We start from the raw sequence: 18,181 nt of genomic DNA, 5'->3' as shown, positions 1-18,181 counted from the left end.
TCCTTATCCTTTTGTTCTTCCACGTTTTGAAACCTTAAATAAAAGAATGCTTTTTCCATTTCAAGATAGGTTAATGAATCCTCCGTTTCCTTTTTTTTTTTATTGAGTTTTAAACAGAGATATAAAGACAATACAAAAAATACAAAGACATTACAAAGACAAACGAGTTCCCACCACCAACCTACCCACACCATACTTTACATATATGTTTTGATCATCATCAGAATATATATTGCTTTATAAATTAATATATACGTAATACATTGTCAAGTCAGATGTTTTAGATTAGAAATAATCTTGCATCTCCTCTTTATTTATTTATTTCCGGTTTTATTTTTTCTACCCTATATTCTTTCATCTATATTTGTACTGATTTTCTTTTCCAGCCATTGATACCACTGGTGCCACACAAGATAGAATTCACTTTCTTCTTTATCTTGGAGTTCTAGTGTCAGTCTATCCATTTCGGCACATTCTGTTATCTTTGAGATTAGTTTGTCTTTGGTTGGGAGTTGATCTGATTTCCAATTTTGCGCAAACAGTAACTGTGCTGCTGTCAAAATGTGTATGATGAGGTATTTTGTCTCTTTGTTGTGTTGTGTTGTTATCATTCCAAATAAAAAAAATTCTGGAGTGTTTTCTACTTGTTGGTTTATTATTTCTTCAATGATTTCCTTTGTGTCCTTCCAGTATTGTTGGGCCTTTGTACATTTCCATCAGGCATGGTAGTATGTCCCCTTTTTTATTTTGCACTTCCAACTAAAAAAAAAAAAAAAAAGAATCCTCCGTTTCCTTATTAAACGCCCCTTGATCTTGTTCCATCCTCTCCATTCTCTTAGCCGTGTGCTCAATTCTTTCTTCCGTTTTATGAATCCTCTGCTCATTTTCCATTATATTCTGTTGAATTTTTTCTATTTTCTCATCCATATTCTTAATATTGTCTTTTATTTCACCCACATCCAACCTCAATTCTTCGTGGTTTTTCCTTGTCTCTTCATGATTGTGGGCCATCGTTTCTTGCATTCTGTTCATTCCTTCCTGGATCATTGCTAATGCAGCATGGATATTTTGCATGCTAAGAGCGGGGCTCGTCTTGTCCTTTTCCGTGGTTTCAGTTACCTTTTGTTGGGCCGGGGAAGCCATAAGTATCATCTGGCTCGAGGGTGTTTTCTTGCTTGTTTTAGTAGTTGTTACTGAGCTTGTAGTTGCCATTAGTATTTTTTGTTTTATTATTTCCCAACGTTTCATATACTGATCACTGTTTCTAAATCCAGATAAGCTGGGGTTTTTCTGTCTTTTCTTCTTTAAATATCCGATCCTCTGGATTTCTTCCGATTTCGCCTGCTGTCAAATTATGCGCTGTCACTTTCAAGATGGATTCCCCCTCCACTCACTTTCACTCGCCGCTTTTCTCACTTGCCTGGAGATTCCTTCCGCCCGCTTTCTCCCTGCAGCTTGCAAATGCAAATGTACCTTTTAAGACTCTACTTCTCTCTCTCGATCTCCACCGATGCTTTCTTTTATATGATTTTCGCTTCCCTCTAAACAGCTGTCACCGTTTCAGGCCAGCCAGAATGGCTGGTTCTTCCTTGATCCGAGTTAAGGGGGTTTTCCTGAACCTTCAGGGGGGTTGCTGCACTCCCTGATGTCCTCGGAAGTTTCCCTTTCTTCTGTTGACCTCTCCAAGGTCGATAGCGCCTAAATCGGCTCTCAAATCAAGGATATTAGGGACTTCGAGAGCGGAGTGCTGTTCCCTTCGTCCCTAACCCGCTGACGTCACCACCGGAAGTCTTGATATTTATTGTTCAGTTTACTTTAAAAATCTTCAAACAGGTCAGTAAATATATCCAAGCCTCCAAATCGCCTTCTGAGATAAAGTCAAGGCCAAATAGCCACCCAAGTGTTGTTTGCTTTCTCTCCTTTCATTACTTTCACTCAGATTTCACATGTTGCAGTAATCTTCTTCCTCCAGTAGATGGCTCCCCTGCTCCCAATTCCAGCCTTCAACGGAGTATAAAAGTCAAAAACAGCTGGTTGTCAGCCATCGGGGGGGTTAAAGATGGAGTTTAGAAAGGCAATTTCTCCCAATTATCACTTTTCACAATGTTATTTGACTTTTTCCAGGCTTTCTATGGTTTAAAACATCCTTTAAATATTTTTTTGCGTCTGAGTCTTTAGTCTTTCTCTTTGATTTTTAGTCTTTGATCCTTCTCCATACATCCAATCACTGCTTTCTTACTATTTGGAGATTGTTTTTTATAATTTTTAACTTGGGATAAATCTTTACAATAAAAGTGGGAAGTTATCTCACCCAGTTTCACTGTTCTGTCCACTCACCACTCCAGCACAAGATCTTAGTGTATCAGTTGTCCCAGCTTGTGACAGACCAAAATGGCTGTCGTCCCTGCTGCTATTTGGGAGAGCTTTCTTTGGATCAAGGAATTTGAGGTTTCCTCGTGATCGATTTCCTCGCTTCTACTTTCTTCATCACCCCTCCAGGGCGGCTTGACCCTGTAGGGTCTCCCAGAAAGCAGTTGCCAGCTGCATTTCATGGAGCCCGGCAGAGCTCTGCTATTTTCCAGCCGTTCCCGCCATAATATCAACCCGAAGTCTTAATCATTTTAATTCTTGATTTAGACTTTAATTGCATTGTCTTGGCTTTCATCAGCAAGGTGGGTTGAGGCTTTTCCTTGTGCAAGGGCAAATGCCCAAATGTCTGTTAAAGTCATATTAGAACAATTGATACCAAGATATGGTTTGATTGAATCTATTGATAGTGATAGAGGCACACATTTCACAGCCCAGATAGTATAGCAGGTGATGAATCAATTGGGAATTGATTGGCAATACCATTTGGTGAATTGCCCACAGTCTAGTGGGAAGGCTGAAAGGGCGAACCAAACAATAAAAGCCACATTAAAGAAATTAATGTTAGAACTCCAACTGCCCTGGACAGAATGTTTGCCTTTAGCCCTTTTACGAATTAGGACTAGCCCTAGGAAGGATGTGAGAATATCACCATATGAACTGATGTTTGGATTACCATATACGGGAAATGTTGAGATGCACAAATTACGATAGATACAATTTTCCGCTTTCTACTACAAAAAGTGCAGTTGCCGCTACAGCTTGCACACATAAGGGCCAACCTCTCACCACCGGATCCATCAATTTAGATAAAAATGCTATAGGTTTTTCTTTCCAGCCCATGCCTGAGCTAATACTCCCTTAGCAACACCATCCTCCACTGCTACAAACAAGTGAAAAGTTTTTTCCAAATCTGGCAAGCTCAATACTGGAGCCTGTATCAATGCCTTTTTCAAATCTTCTAATCTAGCCTCATCACCATCATTCCACACACCTGTCCATGGTTCCTCCTCCAATAACTTATCATATAAAAACCGAACCTTGTCAGTATAATCATCTATCCGCAATCTATAATTTCCCATTAATCCAAGCAATTTTCTAACCTCCTCCTTAGTTCTTGGCAATGGTTGTGTTATTATTCCTTCTATCCTTTCAGGATTTATTCTTTTGCTTCCTTGACTAATCGAATGTCCTAAATATCTAACTTCCAATTCTACATACTGTAGTTTCCTTTTTGATACTCGCAATCCATGGCTACCTAAGAAATTTAGCAATGCATTTGTCCCTTCTTCAACCTCAGATTTCTTTTCTCCTGACAATAACAAATCATCCACATACTGTAACAACTGAATACCTTTAGGAACACAAAATCTCTCCAATACCTGTTCCAACATCTGCCCAAACAAATTTGGACTCTCTGAGTATCCTTGTGGTAAAACACACCACCTATATTGCTGATTCCTATGGGTATCAGGATCAGCCCATTCAAAAGCAAAAATATCTCTAGACTCCTCTGCTAAGGGACATGTCCAGAAAGCATCTTTCAGATCTATCACACTAAAGTATTTAATGTGGTATCTGACTTAAAAGAGTATAGGGGTTGGTTACAACAGAATGACGGCTAGCAACTAAATTGTTTACCCGTCTCAAATCGTGAACTAGGTGAACCGACCCATCTGGTTTTCGTACAGGTAAGATGGGCGTGTTATATTGGGACATAGTAGGTTCAGTCAACTCATTGAACAATTTTTCTATTACTGGTTTCAACTCCCTCCTCATTTCTATTAGTATATTATATTGCTTTATTTTTACTGGAACCGCACCCTCCTGTAAAGTTACTTTCAATGGAGGGATATCCAGGATTCCCCTATTTCCTTCCGTCTCCCAAACTAAAGGGTCAGTGTTCTTTTCCTGTTCTTCAGTTAATACATTTACAGTAGAATCAGCATTAGCAAACTTAACCTCACATCCTAGAAGAGATAGTGCATCTCTCCCAAACAGATTTATTCCTGCTTCAGGTACTAATATCACATCTAGGTTTATGTTACAGTTCCCCCATCTTAATTTCATATCCTTCAACAACGGTACATCAAAAGGTACACCTTTAACCCCTCTTATTTTCATTGTTCCCCCAGTTGGATGCACCCCTGTAGATAATTTATAGATAGAGGTTCTGGTTGTACTTGTATCTATTAAAAACACATAATCCTCCTCCTCTGTCCCACAAATAAATTTATCAAGGGCTCTTGGCGGGACCCCGATATCAATAGCCCCTGACCCCACTAATCATCCTCTTCTCCCATAAGAGTATAGAGGCGCTGTTCCAGATGCTGAGATCTTCTCCTCTCAGGACAATTTCTTGCAAAATGTCCCTCCTTGCCAAATGCAAAGCATTTTCTACTTCCCATGCCGACACTAGCACCAGGCTTTCTCCACTGGAGGAAACCTCTCCCTATTTCAGGACGCTGCTGTCTTTGCACTGTGGAAGATTGTTTAACAAAACCCTTTCCTCTTCCACCCCCCTCTTTCTTGTCTGCCAGTTTATTAGCAGTCTTTAATACAGACACCATCATTTGACTTTTCTGCCTAGTTTTCGCCTCATCCCTATTCACATAAACTTTCTAAGCTTCTTTCAACAAAACTGTAATATCAGAATTTTGTTGAAAGAAGCTCAGAAGGTTTATGTGAATAGGAATGAGGCGAAAACTAGGCAGAAAAGTCAAATGATGGTGTCTGTATTAAAGGCTGCTAATATCAGAATTAACCCAGTCCTCTATTTTCTGTATCTTTTTCTCTATATCCGGCCATGCTTTCGTAACAAACTGCATCTTCATTAAGGACTCATAGGCTGGTGTTTCAGGAGAAAGACCAGAGTATTTATTTAAACTGTCCTTAATTCTCTCCAAAAACACAGATGGTGTTTCATCCTTCAACTGTCCCACCTCAAAGGCTTTAAGTAAATTTTTCCCTTGAGGAACAGCTGTTCTAACTCCCTGGAGTATTATCCTCTTCAAGTCTCCAGGGGGATTTGAGCCGGTGAGCTGTGTTGCTGTTGTTTGGCTTCACGTTCTTGGTCGTGCCACATCTTCATAGTGGGTGTCAGTTTGCTTTATGTTTGGATTGGAGGGGTTTAAAGTGGCTAATGATGCAGCTGTGGTCTGGCTTCTGGTTTGTGGTCGTGCCTCATCGGTGTGGGTTTCAGTTTGCTTTTTGCGTGGATGTGTGGTGGTGACATCCTGTGTGGTTTTCGTGAGTGTGGGTCTGGTGTCATTCTTTGTGTTAGGGACTCGTTTGTCAATAAGGGCAGGTTTCCAAATGGCTGGTAGGCGGGAGGTATCATCTCGTTTATTCATGCTGTGTGGGCGTTTTTCTATCTCGATGGCTTCTCTGATTATTCTGTTGTTAAAGTGTTCAGTTTTGGCAATAGTTTTGGTCTTTTTAAAGTCAATTTCATGTCCTGTGGCTTTAAAGTGTTGGACCAAGGAAGAAGTTGGTTCCTCTTTTCTGACTGAGTTCTTGTGTTCTTCAATGCGTGCACTTATTCTTCTGTTGGTTTGTCCGATGTATGTGGTGGGGCAGGCGGTGCATGGGATTTCATATACTCCTTGATTTTCTAACTCAATTTTGTCTTTGGGGTTTCTTAGGGTGGTGGATATTTTTCGGTTTGTGCAGAATGCTGTCTTGATGTTGTGTTTGTGGAGGATCTTGCTGATCCTCCACAAGCCAAACAACAGCAACGCAGCTCACCAGCTCAAATCCCCCTGCAACTCAGACTAACCTGAGCACAACCAAGCCCCCACCTAAACAGAACACACCCCCAGCCAATCAGAGCACAGCCAACCCCCCAGCCAATCAGAGCATAGCAAGCCCCCAACCAATCAGAACACACCTCCATCCAATCAGAACACAGCCAAGCTCCCACTCAATCAGTTCACACCCCCACTGGCAGTTAAAAGGAAGAAACAGCTGTGATCATACATTGCTCCTAGAAGCACAAAGCCGAAAACACCAGCCTGAAGATGACGAATGAGACGTTGCCAAGACACTTCCAATTTTACGTGGGAGAAGACCCGAATAACAATTTGCAAAAGGGTTCTCCCATGGAAGAGAGAGAACGTCTGACCACTTGATTACATGGTTTAAATATAGTTTTCAAGTAATACAATGCATTTTACAGCAATACAATGCAAACACCCCCCCCCCCGGGAATTGTTTTCAGGTCTTATATAACATTTTGGCTCTCTTCACATGTTCCGCCCTGGAGTTCCCCTCTAAAAATACCCTTTACAGATGTTTCCATGCTGATTGGCATTGTTCTCAGTAATGGATCATTAGACTCTTCCTCTTTTTCTATCAGCCAGACCCATTTTAGAATGTACCAAAACATTTATTTCCCCAAAACAAGCATCACAGTTCTTCATAACAAGCATCACAGAAATATCACAGTTCAATTTTCCTTTCCAGAATCTAATGCTTACTCATGTCCTAACTACCAGGTTATATAAATCAGATTATATAAAGGTTAAATATGGTGTTACGTAGGTTATACTTTTTACAGGAATAATTCATTTTCTCTCATTAGCACTACTGCTTGATAGATTTTGAGCTTTGTAGCAAGGCTTATTCCACGATGTTCCCACACGTTGGTCAGTAGTCTGCCAAATGCAGAGCTTGCTTTGGCAATTCTGCAGTTGACCTCAATGTCAATTGTCATTGCATGGTGCTGCCAAAGTATGTAAATTGGTCCACTGCTTGCAGCTTTTATCCCTTCACTGTGATGGTGGGCTCTTGGTGTTAGGCTTTTGGAGTTGGCCGATGCATCACTTCGGTCTTCTTTATGTTGATGAGGAGGCCGAAGCTGTCGCATGTTGCTGTGAATTTATACACACTGACTTTCATTTCCTGCTCTGATCCAGCATTCAGGGCACAGTCGTCAGCAAAGAGGAGGTCATGTAGCACAGTCTCCTTTATCTTGGTCACAGCCTTGAGTCTTCGCAGGTTGAACAGTTTCCCATCAGTCCTGTATCTCAGGCTAACTCCTGAGGAACTGTTCTGGAAGGCATCTGAGAACATGGCTGAAAACATTATGCTGAACATTTAATTCTAAACAGCATTGAAAGTTTACATGAAAGCTAGACCTTATTGATTTATCAATGAATAAATAAATGTTGGTATTCAAAATACTTTATCACTATTGTGTTAGTTCATTGACATTAGTTACAGAACACAGGAAAAAGATAAGCACACTCTGATAGAAACAAATTCCCTGAAGATGGGCTCTAGCACGAGTCCGAAAACTCAGAAGATTAAACCTCTGGTCCCGGTGACCAACCCAGATTGGATCCTGCCAAAAAATAAATGTTTGTAGGCAAATTGCATAGAATAAGAAAAAGTATATAAGACCCAAACTAGTATAAGTTTGTCTTAAATATTGGTCAAAACATGTTTAATATTCTTTTATCTATTCCCTGTTTATGAAATATAGTGTGGTGCATAGTTCTGAAAACTTTTGCTTAATAAAAATTTAACCTTGTGGAATTTTTGCTTCATACTACAGGTTTTAATTAATAAATTGTAAATCTGTGAAGCCTACCTTTATTAAGATAAGCTTTAGTGGGACTTTTTTTTTTTTAATTAACTTTACAAGAACACCACAACACAACATACAAAACACAAACATACAATATGTGTTTCTTTTTACGTATCAGTTTCGTTCCTCTTACTTTCTACTTTCTACATTTCCCATTTTTTCTTATCCTTTCTTATCTTTATCTTTATCTTTATCATCCCTTTATTTCCTGTTTTATTCATTTACAAAATTTTACACATTTGTCACATCATTTATTCACTTTTACTTTCCCTAATCTCGAGCCAATCATACCACTTAGTCCATACTTGATAATATTTTGTGTCTTCCTTTTCTTTTATTTCTTTCGTTAATTTATCCATCTCCGCACAGTCCAGGATTTTCTTAATTGTTTCTTCCTCTGTTGGTACCTTTTCGTTTTTCCAGGACTGCGCGTAGACTATCCTTGCCGCTATAATTATATGCAAAATCAAATATCTAATTTATTTACTGAAGGTTCTGTTCAATATCCCCAGTAAAAACGTCTCTGGTTTCAAGTCCACATTGTAACCAATTATCTCTTCTATCCAACTTCTAATTTTAGCCCAATATTTTTTCGCCTTAGGACATGTCCACCAGAGATGGTAATATGTTCCAGGGACTTTTTTACATTTCCAACAATTTGGAGAGTTGTTAGGAGACATTTTAGCAAGCCGTACTGATATAAAATGCCATCTGTAGAACATTTTTAACTGGTTTTCCTTGAATGCCATTGATAGAGTCAATTTAATGTTTAAAAATTATTTCCCATAATTTTTCCCATTTCTCCAATTCTATATTGTAGCCAGAATTTTTCGCCCACCTAATCATGGTGTCCTTAACTACCTCTTCTTCCATTTTATACCTCAGAAGATATTTGTATATATTACTAATTAATTTTATTTCTGTTCTAGTGGGACTTATTTTTAAGTAAAAATGTATAGTTTTGCAATGTTAGTTTCTTAGTCACTGGTGTGGGACATAAACCATGCAATCCTATTTGAGTTTGCTTAGTTTGTGAAAGCCACAGTTGTGGATAATAAGTCATTTTATCATAGCCCTCCCCAGTCTGCGCGCTCTCGGTAGGAGTGAACTTCAACACCCAGAATTACCTAATTAGGAGAGTCATTACTGAATTCAGCTGGTAGCTGAAATTTCCTGCCCTTGGAAGATCCCTATATTAGAGAAAGGCTGGGTTAACACATTATACAGCCCAGTTATGCCATCAACCATTCTTAACCACAGCAAAGTGCTTTGTGCAAACTGACACCATGTTATGTCAGTAGACAGATGTTCAAAATTGTGGATACATTAGTTGGTTCATCAACAGATTGTTCATCATTGTCCTCCTATCCCATCATATCATACATCCCCAAATCTGTTCGAGTGAATTCCCAAACTGTCTTTTGGGATGGAATGCATAGGACATATTGTGCAACAACACAGCGGAATATTACTGGTTTACCCTACATAATAGATTGTAAAGCTCCTCCTAATAACTACCGTGTTAAATGCTTGGTTTTTGTTTAGCAAATGATAACTTGTATAACAGCCCATTTCTCATATTCTATAGGGGCTTAGTGGCACTTCAGACTCTTCGTAAACTAGAAGAGCTCACTGGAAAGCCCATTCATCAACTTTTTGACTATATTTGTGGAGTGAGTACAGGTAAATTTTCCTGAAATACTGTAATGATGGAAAAAGTCAATTATTTCTTTTGGAAATATTTATGTACTGAAAATTAAAGATGGTTTAATTTTATTTTTAGATTTGCATATCATATCTAATTTATAGAAACCAAACAGAAAAACAGAAAAAGTGGTTATTATTATGTGGGAAGAAAGGGTATCAAAGCAATCCCTTAGGAAAATATACACCAAATGGGTTGAAGACCTGGAAACAACAGAATATATTCATCTGGAACTCCACTGTATCTTAATATTGTAGGTTATCCTTGTATAAAACATGAGCAGCTAATTTCTCACACATGACAAAGTTCTGCTCCAAAGTATATCCAAGAAGGCAGGTTTAAGTGTTTGTCTGCAGACATTATATTTCTGTCCTGTTTTGTTGTTCAAGACAGCAAAATAGGGTAGCTGGTTGATTTAATACACTTAGTAGCAGGGTGGATAAAAATCAATGATTTTTTTAAAAAAATCAAAAAAATCAGATTTTTTTTATTTAAATCGGATTTTTTTTATATTTATCAAATTTATTTTAATAAAAAACTTTTGGGGTAAAAATCTATCGTAAGATAGATGGCGCTCCCATGTAACACCGCTCCTGCGCGAGCTGCACTGGCTCCCGGTGGTCTTCCGGGTGCGCTTCAAGGTGTTGGTTATCACCTTTAAAGCGCTCCATGGCATAGGGCCTAGCTATCTTCTAGACCGCCTGCTGCTACCGATGACCTCCCAGCGACCCGTGCGCTCCCACAGAGAGGGCCTCCTCAGGGTGCCATCAGCCAAACAATGTAGGTTGGTGACCCCCAGGGGGAGAGCCTTCTCTGTGGGGGCACCTACCCTCTGGAATCAGCTGCCCCCAGAGATAAGGAGAATCCAAGACCTCAGTGCCTTCTGCCGTGCCCTTAAAACCCACTTTTTCCAGCAAGCCGGGCTGGCTTAGAAGAAATTTTTTAAAATTTTTAAATGTTTAATTGGTTTGTGGTTTTTTAAATTTTGGGCCAAATTTATATAGATTTTAATTGTTTTTAATATTTGTATTTCATGTTTTTAATTCTGGCTGTGCACCGCCCTGAGTCCTCAGGGAGAAGGGCGGTATATAAATTGAAAATAAAATAAAATAAAAATAAAAAAAAGATAGTTTTCTATTTAAGATACATAAATAATTTAGTTTATTCAGCATGAAATGGAGCTTAGTTATGTAGCATGAGGCTGTATATTCTGCAACACTGGGACTATCAGTGAGTCAACAGTGGGTCAAAGGAGTAGCAGAGATGACAGTTGCTCTTTAAAAATTATGATTTAAATCGAGTTGATTTAAATCAAGCCTTTTTTACTAGTGATTTAAACCATGATTTAAATTGTGATTTAAATCAACTCAATTTAAATCAAATCCACCCTGCTTTGTAGTAATAATGTATCACAGATATTACAGTGCAGACTGAATAGAGCTGGTAAGTGATGTTTCAGGTTTCACATGATTGTATTAAAACACTAGGTGGAGCTATACATGAACTTAATTATCATTCATTGGTTTTTCAGAGATGCCTTCAGTGAGATCTGCAAATCTTAAGAACAGATAATATTTATTCAGTTTCTATAGCCGCCCATCTCAATCAATGACTGGGTGACTTACAATTTAAAAAATATTAAAACACAAGAAACATTTTAAGGATTAAAAAAAGCATGTCAGCACTACTGACAAAGTCTAATGTTATATGCAAACTGCTATATAATGTTATCAACCATCCTTTCATTAACTATGACCTTCCAAATATCTTGGATTACAACTCTCAAGTACAAGAAACCTGTTATAAAGAATAATTAGGATAACTTTGCTGCCTAAGAGTTATATCTAATATTTTTATTCAGAATGGCTACTGCAGTAGAAGCAACAATTATGTATATTGATTGAAGCCATGTCAAGCATGTAGGCAGAACCAGGATTTTTCCGAGGTCTTCCTTTTGAAACTACATCATAGCGTAATCCTCATTAATTTCCTGCCTTAGAATCATAGGAATCCATGGTACCATTTTTTTAGCAGTGGTAGATGAAGGAATCTCTAAAGGCCACAGAAAGAGATTCAGGTATGCTTTATGTGGTTTGGAATCTTAGGTTGCCAATCTTTGCATAAGATGATAGACATTTAAATTGTCATTCAAATTTATAAATATTTATTTGCAGGTGCTATATTGGGATTTATGTTGGGATTATTCCATATACCTCTGGATGAATGTGAAGAACTTTACCGGAAATTAGGAACAGATGTCTTTAAGCAAAATGTCATTGTTGGAACAGTTAAAATGGGATGGAGCCATGCATTTTATGACAGTGAAATATGGGAGAAAATGCTTAAGTAAGTTAATATGAAATTATTTGCCAATCATGTTTCTTCAATATAATCCAAAATATAAAACAGAACTCTTTCTCTGTTATATTAATTAGAGCTAAAAGAAGATAGTGTTTTTTAATCAGATGTGGGCCTCCTTGTTTTATTTATTGGTGGCTCCTTAAAAAACCACACCATTTCCTAGGCTTGCACAGTAAGTTACGTGGTCCCTTGGAAAATTTGTATTTGAGTTAAAGAGGCAACAACAGGCCAGCAACCCACTTAACACTGTATCATATACCCTTGGTGTGGAGGTCTTTTTCTTATGGTTTTGTTCTGTCATCACTAAATCCATTTTATGGTTTAAATTTTTTTAGCATAAGTAGGCAGAATGTGGAAATAATTATGATAGGCAGACACTTAATTAGCATAGGAATAAAAGAATGCATTAATCTTATTTTTAAACAGATTTACAAACTACAAAGTAATTGAATTACATCAATACACTAACATGATGCTGTTACTAAACTTGTGTTCCTCACCGAGGCTAGGGAGAAAGTGGTTATTCCCAGGTTAAATCTCATGAGCTTCAGAGCCTTCTACCTACAATTCCCAGTTATCTTCTGCTAGAATATAATCTTGGAGGCAATGCTTTAGACAACCATCCTTTGATTGTTAGTTCTATCATTTAGTCCTCATATGATGATAGATCCTTAATTCAAACACAGATTTTCCGCTACGGTTAATGTTATAGAGATTTAAATCAAATAGTTGTGTTGATTCAACTCTAGCAAACTATATGATTATTTATTTATTACATTTATTTACTGCCCATGTTGCTATCCAGGGCAATTTATGGAAATGAATTTGACAGCTCTGTTTTATGAATATATGAAGGTGAGTTCTCAGAGCTTGTGGGTTGGTTTCCAAATGTTTCGTTACTAGGTTAGGTAACATTTTCAACAATTTAGTGGATGTCAATGTCAGTGTTCTTCTGTTTATAAGGGCTTTGTGTGGTCAGTAGATCTTGTGATGGATCAAGTATGTATCATCAGTGGGAGTCTTGTGATGGGGAGGTTACATCAGGTGAGGCTCATTGGGAGGTGAAGTGCTGGTTGGGGAACTTGCATGGGTTGGTTGAGGTTCGGTGCTGTATGGTTAGCTATGGGGTTGATTTGGATTCTGAGGGGCTCATAGGTTGGTTGTAGATCAATATGTCTGTTGATTAGTGGTGAAATGCAGCCGGTTCTATCCGGCTTGGGCGAACCGGTAGCACTGGCGGCAGGAGGCTCCGACCACCCGCCCGGATGTCATCACATCCCATTTTTGATGCTCTGCGCATGCGCAGCATGTGCAAAGGTGTCGTGCACGCGCTCCCATTTGTGAACCGGTAGCAAAGGTAAGTGGATTTCACCCCTGCTGTTGAAGGAATTGTTTGTGGCGTGCCAGGCTTTGATGAACTCACAAGAGTGGTGGATGGTAGTGTGGCTGATGATTTTTGTGTTGCTCCAATTGAACTGGTGCTGTTTGATATCAGTGTGAGTAGAGATTAAGGATTTGGGGTTTGACTGCCAGCCGGTGTTTGTGGATCCTGGTTTTTTTTCCTGAATATATGTCTAACTGCTATTTTTGAAAAGTTAAGATTGTCATTAAAATTTACTGTTTTTAAATAATCTGTCAAGAAAAGATGGTAATACTGAAAATACTCTAATGAGTTATTCCTTCTTTCTGTAAAAAAAAAACCAAGAATAGTAATAGATAAGAATAAGAATAATTTTATTGAAGTGATTCTAAATCCCAAAGGCATTCAGGATTTAAATTCTTTTTAAAAAACCAAAACCACGATATTAAAATTAATAGAAATAGAGCAATAGAAATTATTCATGGAAATTATTAGAGTCAGTGATGGGGATACTGTGCTAAACAGACATATATCCAAGCTAATTCTCACTTTTAGCACATGCTTTTATACATTGATTTTAATCAAACTAGAGAAATGAATGCAAAAACATGCTCCATACCTGATTGAGAGCTGTAGTTCTTAAGAGGAAAGACAGACAGTGCAAACTCTAAAATTGTAACCTTAGCAATTTATCTGGTTTGTGTAGGGAACGAATGGGATCCGATGTTATGTTTGAAACAGCAAGAAATCCTAAATGTCCTAAGGTAAGTTTATTTTCCTAAGGTGTTTACTATTTTCCTTGAATTTGTTGCTACCCGTGTTTTCCCAAAAATAAGACTGGATCTTATATTAATTTTTGCTCCAAAAGATGCATCAGGGCTTATTTTCTGGTTAGGTCTTATTTTGGGGGAAACATGGTACTAAATGTTTCCATCTGGCTGACAGTCTTAATGGGGGCTTATTTTTGGGGTAGAGCTTATATTACAACCATCCTGAAAAACAATGCTAGAGCTTATTTTCCAGTTTTATTTTATTTATTTACCAAAAATTTATATGCTGCCCTTCTCCCTAAGGACTCAGGCTAGCGAACACAAGTTAAAAACATACAATAATAAAAAGTAAAGTGTTTAAAACCCAGATTAAAACAACAACAATCAAAATAATAAAACCCAAGGATCAGGGTCAACCCATTTGTTGGAACAGCCAAGTCTTTAAGTCCCGATGGAAGGAGCAGAGATCAGGCGCCGTCCGAAGCTCGGTGGGTAACTCGTTCCAGAGGACGGGCACCTACAGAGAACACTCTACCCCTGGACATCGCCAGCCGACATTGTCTGGCCGACGGTACCCTAAGGAGGGCAGCCCTGTGAGAGCAGACAGGACAGTGGGAGGCGGGTAGGAGATGGTCCTGCAAATACCCCTGACCTAAGCCATGTAGGCCTTTAAAGGTAAGTACCAGCACCTTGAAGCAGATCTGAAGGACCACTGGTAGCCAGTGCAGCTCGCGCAGGAGAGATGTTACCCGGGAGTAACGGGGAGCTCACGTAACCACCCACGCGGCCACATTGTGGACCAGCTGGAGCCTCCGGGTGCACCTCAAGGGCAGCCCCATGTAGAGGGAGTTGCAGTAATCCAAACGAGAAGTAACCAGGGCATGAGTGACCGTGCGAAGGGCATCTCGGTCTAGGAAAGGGTGCAACTGGCGCACCAGGCGAACCTGGGCAAAAAAAACCCTGGTCACGGCCGTAAGATGGTCTTCCAAAAACAGCTGGGAATCCAGGAGGACACCTAAGTTGCGGGCCCTCTCGACGGGAGGAAGCACTTTCCCCCCCCCCCCATCGAAAGTGATGGAACTTCTAGAACACGAGACATCGGCATCCATAGCTACTCAGTCTTGGAAGGGTTGAGTCTTAGCCTGTTCCTACCCATCCAGGCCCGTACCGCCTCCAGGCAGTGGGACATCAGTTGGGTTTTATCTTCAGGGAAGCAAGGTATTTATTTTTAATCATATCTTACAAAGTATTGATATCCATTCTTGCTCCCTTCCTTTAAAAAAAGGATGAGCAGTTCAAATAGCCTAACAACTTGTTAGCTGAGACATTCCTTTTTAATTAGTTTATAATATAAAATATAAAAGCAAATAATAGGAAAAATAGGGGAGGGAAAAGGAAAGGGAAAAGTGTAGAAAAGAAAGGGAAAAGAAAGAAAAGGCATTGACTTCAAACTCCCTTTGGTGAAGGAGAATAAGATAATAACATCAAACCTCAACTTTTTATTTTTAGATAACAGTATAAACTAGCCATTTCTACAACAATAAATCTATCTAATCAGTAAAACCCAAAATCAAAGTTTCATTTTTTTCCATCTCAAGCACAAAGTGCAGAAGCAGTTTCCAAATAGAAACAAAGTAGTTGTATTTTTTTTTCTTTAACCAAAGCAGTCAATTTAGCCATCTGTGCTAACTCCCATCAACTTTTGCAGCCATTCATCCATTGTGGGAATCAAAATGTCTTTCTATTTTTGTGCATAATGTAATCTTGCTGCTGTCAACATATGTAACATAAAAGTTCCAATTTTTTTCTTAAGTCTTTTCATTAAACCCAAAAGAAAAGTTTCTGGTTTTATCTTTATATTCACTTTAATAATTTTCTGTATTAGGATATGAATCCTACTCCAATATTTCTTTGCTTTATCACATATCCATCATAAATGATATAAAGTCCCTTTTTTACATTTGAATTTCCAACATTCATTTGAAATACCGTTATACATTTTTGACAACTTGTCTGGTGCTAAATACCAGCGATACATATCTTATAAAATGTTTCTTTTAAATTATAATTTATTGTAAATTTTAAACCTTTCATCCACATATTCTCCCATTGTTCAAGCATTACATTATATCCAAAATTCTTTGCCTTCTGAATCAGGGTTCACCAACCTTTCGGACCTCAGTGACCACTAAATTCCTAATTTTAAATCCTGCAGACCACTAATATGATCTGCCTAATGACTGGCTGGGTGGGTGTGGCTAGGTAGTCATGTGACTGGGTGGGCATGGCCAACTCAATGTCACTCGCGTCGAGGGGCGCCTCACCAGCCCCTGCTTGCCCGTCCCCTCCCAGCCACTCCTCGCCTGCCCACCCAGACTCCTTAGGGCCCCAACAGGAAGCAGTTGTTGGAGCTAAGCAGCTACCATGAGAAAGAGTTGGCAAAACAGCTGGCTCAGTTCAAATTGGATCTGATTGAGAAGGAGGCTCAGCAGAAGCACCACACTAAGGACTACGAGCATAGGCTTTCCAAGCAGAGGGAAGGCCTGAGGGAGTGCAAGGCCAGGTACCAGCGTCTACAGGCTCAGCGGGCTGAGATGGTCAGTCAGTTTCAGGCCATGATGCAGTCCCACTGGAATGAGGCCCCCCGGCTCTTTGCCACCAGTGGCGCTTCCCTCCAACCTTTGCCCAAAACCCTGCACCAGGAGGCCAAAACAGACCCCAAGTCAGAATTTCTGCCCCCCCCCCTTCGACCCACACAAAAAGACCCCGAAGCTGGAGCAACACAAACATTCATTACACATATCCGGCCCAGGGGCCGTAGTTTGAGGACCCCTAATTTAGTGCAATATAAAACATGCAAATAATTTTTCTGTGGACCACCAAAATTTTATCACGGACCACCAGTTGGTGACTGCTGCTCTGAATGATGCAATACTTTACATATTCATTTTTCAAATTCAAATTCAACAACAATTTATAGACCCTAGCAATAATATATTCATCACTACCACGCAGTAGGATTTCCAATTCATTTTTAACAAAGTCAAACCCATAACTCTTTTTATCTCATTTAAAACTTTCTTTCAATTGTAAATATATAAACCAATGGCAGACATGTCCTCCTGATTCTAATGCTTCCTTAGACTTTTTTTTAAAGTTTTTTATTTTTATTTCTCATAAACACATTTACATGTACAGTCATTTATCCATCATTTTTCATTCACCTTATCTTTTAACTTTCATTTTTACTTTTTACTTTTTACTTTTTCAGGGTTGCTCTTTTACCATTTACCTTTACTCCAACCTTTCTTCTTCTCCAACCCTTCTCTTCCTTCCTCTTTCTCCTCTTACTTTCTTCTTTCTTCCTCTCCTTCTCTTTCCTACTTTCCCTTCCCTTCCCCCACTCCTCTCTTCTTCCCCCTTCTAACCTTCTCTTTTACTCCTCTTTCCCCTCCCTTTTCTTTCTCTCCTTTTCCCTTTCTTCTTTCTCCTCTCCTCTCCGTTCCTCTCTCTCTACTCCTTCCCCTCTTTTTTGTTGTTTCCCATTTATTTATTTATTTAGTCAGATTTATATGCTGACCTTCTCCCGCAAGACTCAGGGCAGCTAACAACAATAAAAACAACCCGACAATAAATAAGAGTTAAATAATATTAAAACCAATTTAAAATCCCCAATCCCCAAGTTAAAATCCACAACAGCTCAGGGAAGTTGGTGAAAAAGCCATGTCTTTAGGTCGGCGTGGAAGGTGCGGAGGTCAGGAGCCATCCGGAGCTCGGTGGGCAACCCATTCCAGAAGGTCGGTGTGACCACAGAGAACGCCCTCATCCTGGGGACTGCCAGCCGACAATATCTAGCCAAGGGGACCCGGAGGAGGGCAGTCCTATGTAAGCGCACTGGACGGTGGGAGGCCGGCAGGAGGTGATCCTGCAGATACCCCGGGCCCATGCCATGAAGGGCTTTATAAGTGAGTACCAGCACCTTGAAGTGGTTCCGGAGGACCACCGGCAATCAGTGCAGCTCACGCAAT

General features: G+C 39.4%; 1 protein-coding gene across 1 annotated transcript in view; it reads left to right on the top strand.

The window, feature by feature from the left end:
* PNPLA8 (patatin like phospholipase domain containing 8) overlaps positions 1 to 18,181 on the top strand; it is a 120,674-nt gene that overhangs the window by 47,303 nt on the left and 55,190 nt on the right. Inside the window, exons 5-7 of the mRNA XM_070946877.1 lie at positions 9,546 to 9,640; positions 11,837 to 12,008; positions 14,090 to 14,147. Coding sequence (XP_070802978.1) covers positions 9,546 to 9,640; positions 11,837 to 12,008; positions 14,090 to 14,147 — 325 coding nt within the window. The remainder of the gene's footprint in view (positions 1 to 9,545; positions 9,641 to 11,836; positions 12,009 to 14,089; positions 14,148 to 18,181) is intronic.

This window comes from Pituophis catenifer, unplaced genomic scaffold, assembly GCF_029215685.1.
Source record: "Pituophis catenifer annectens isolate HBS135680 unplaced genomic scaffold, rPitCat1.0.hap2 SCAF_7, whole genome shotgun sequence".
NCBI lineage: Eukaryota > Metazoa > Chordata > Lepidosauria > Squamata > Colubridae > Pituophis > Pituophis catenifer.
The sequence above is the reverse complement of the archived record's forward strand: the minus strand, read 5'-3'. Positions and strand labels throughout refer to the sequence as shown.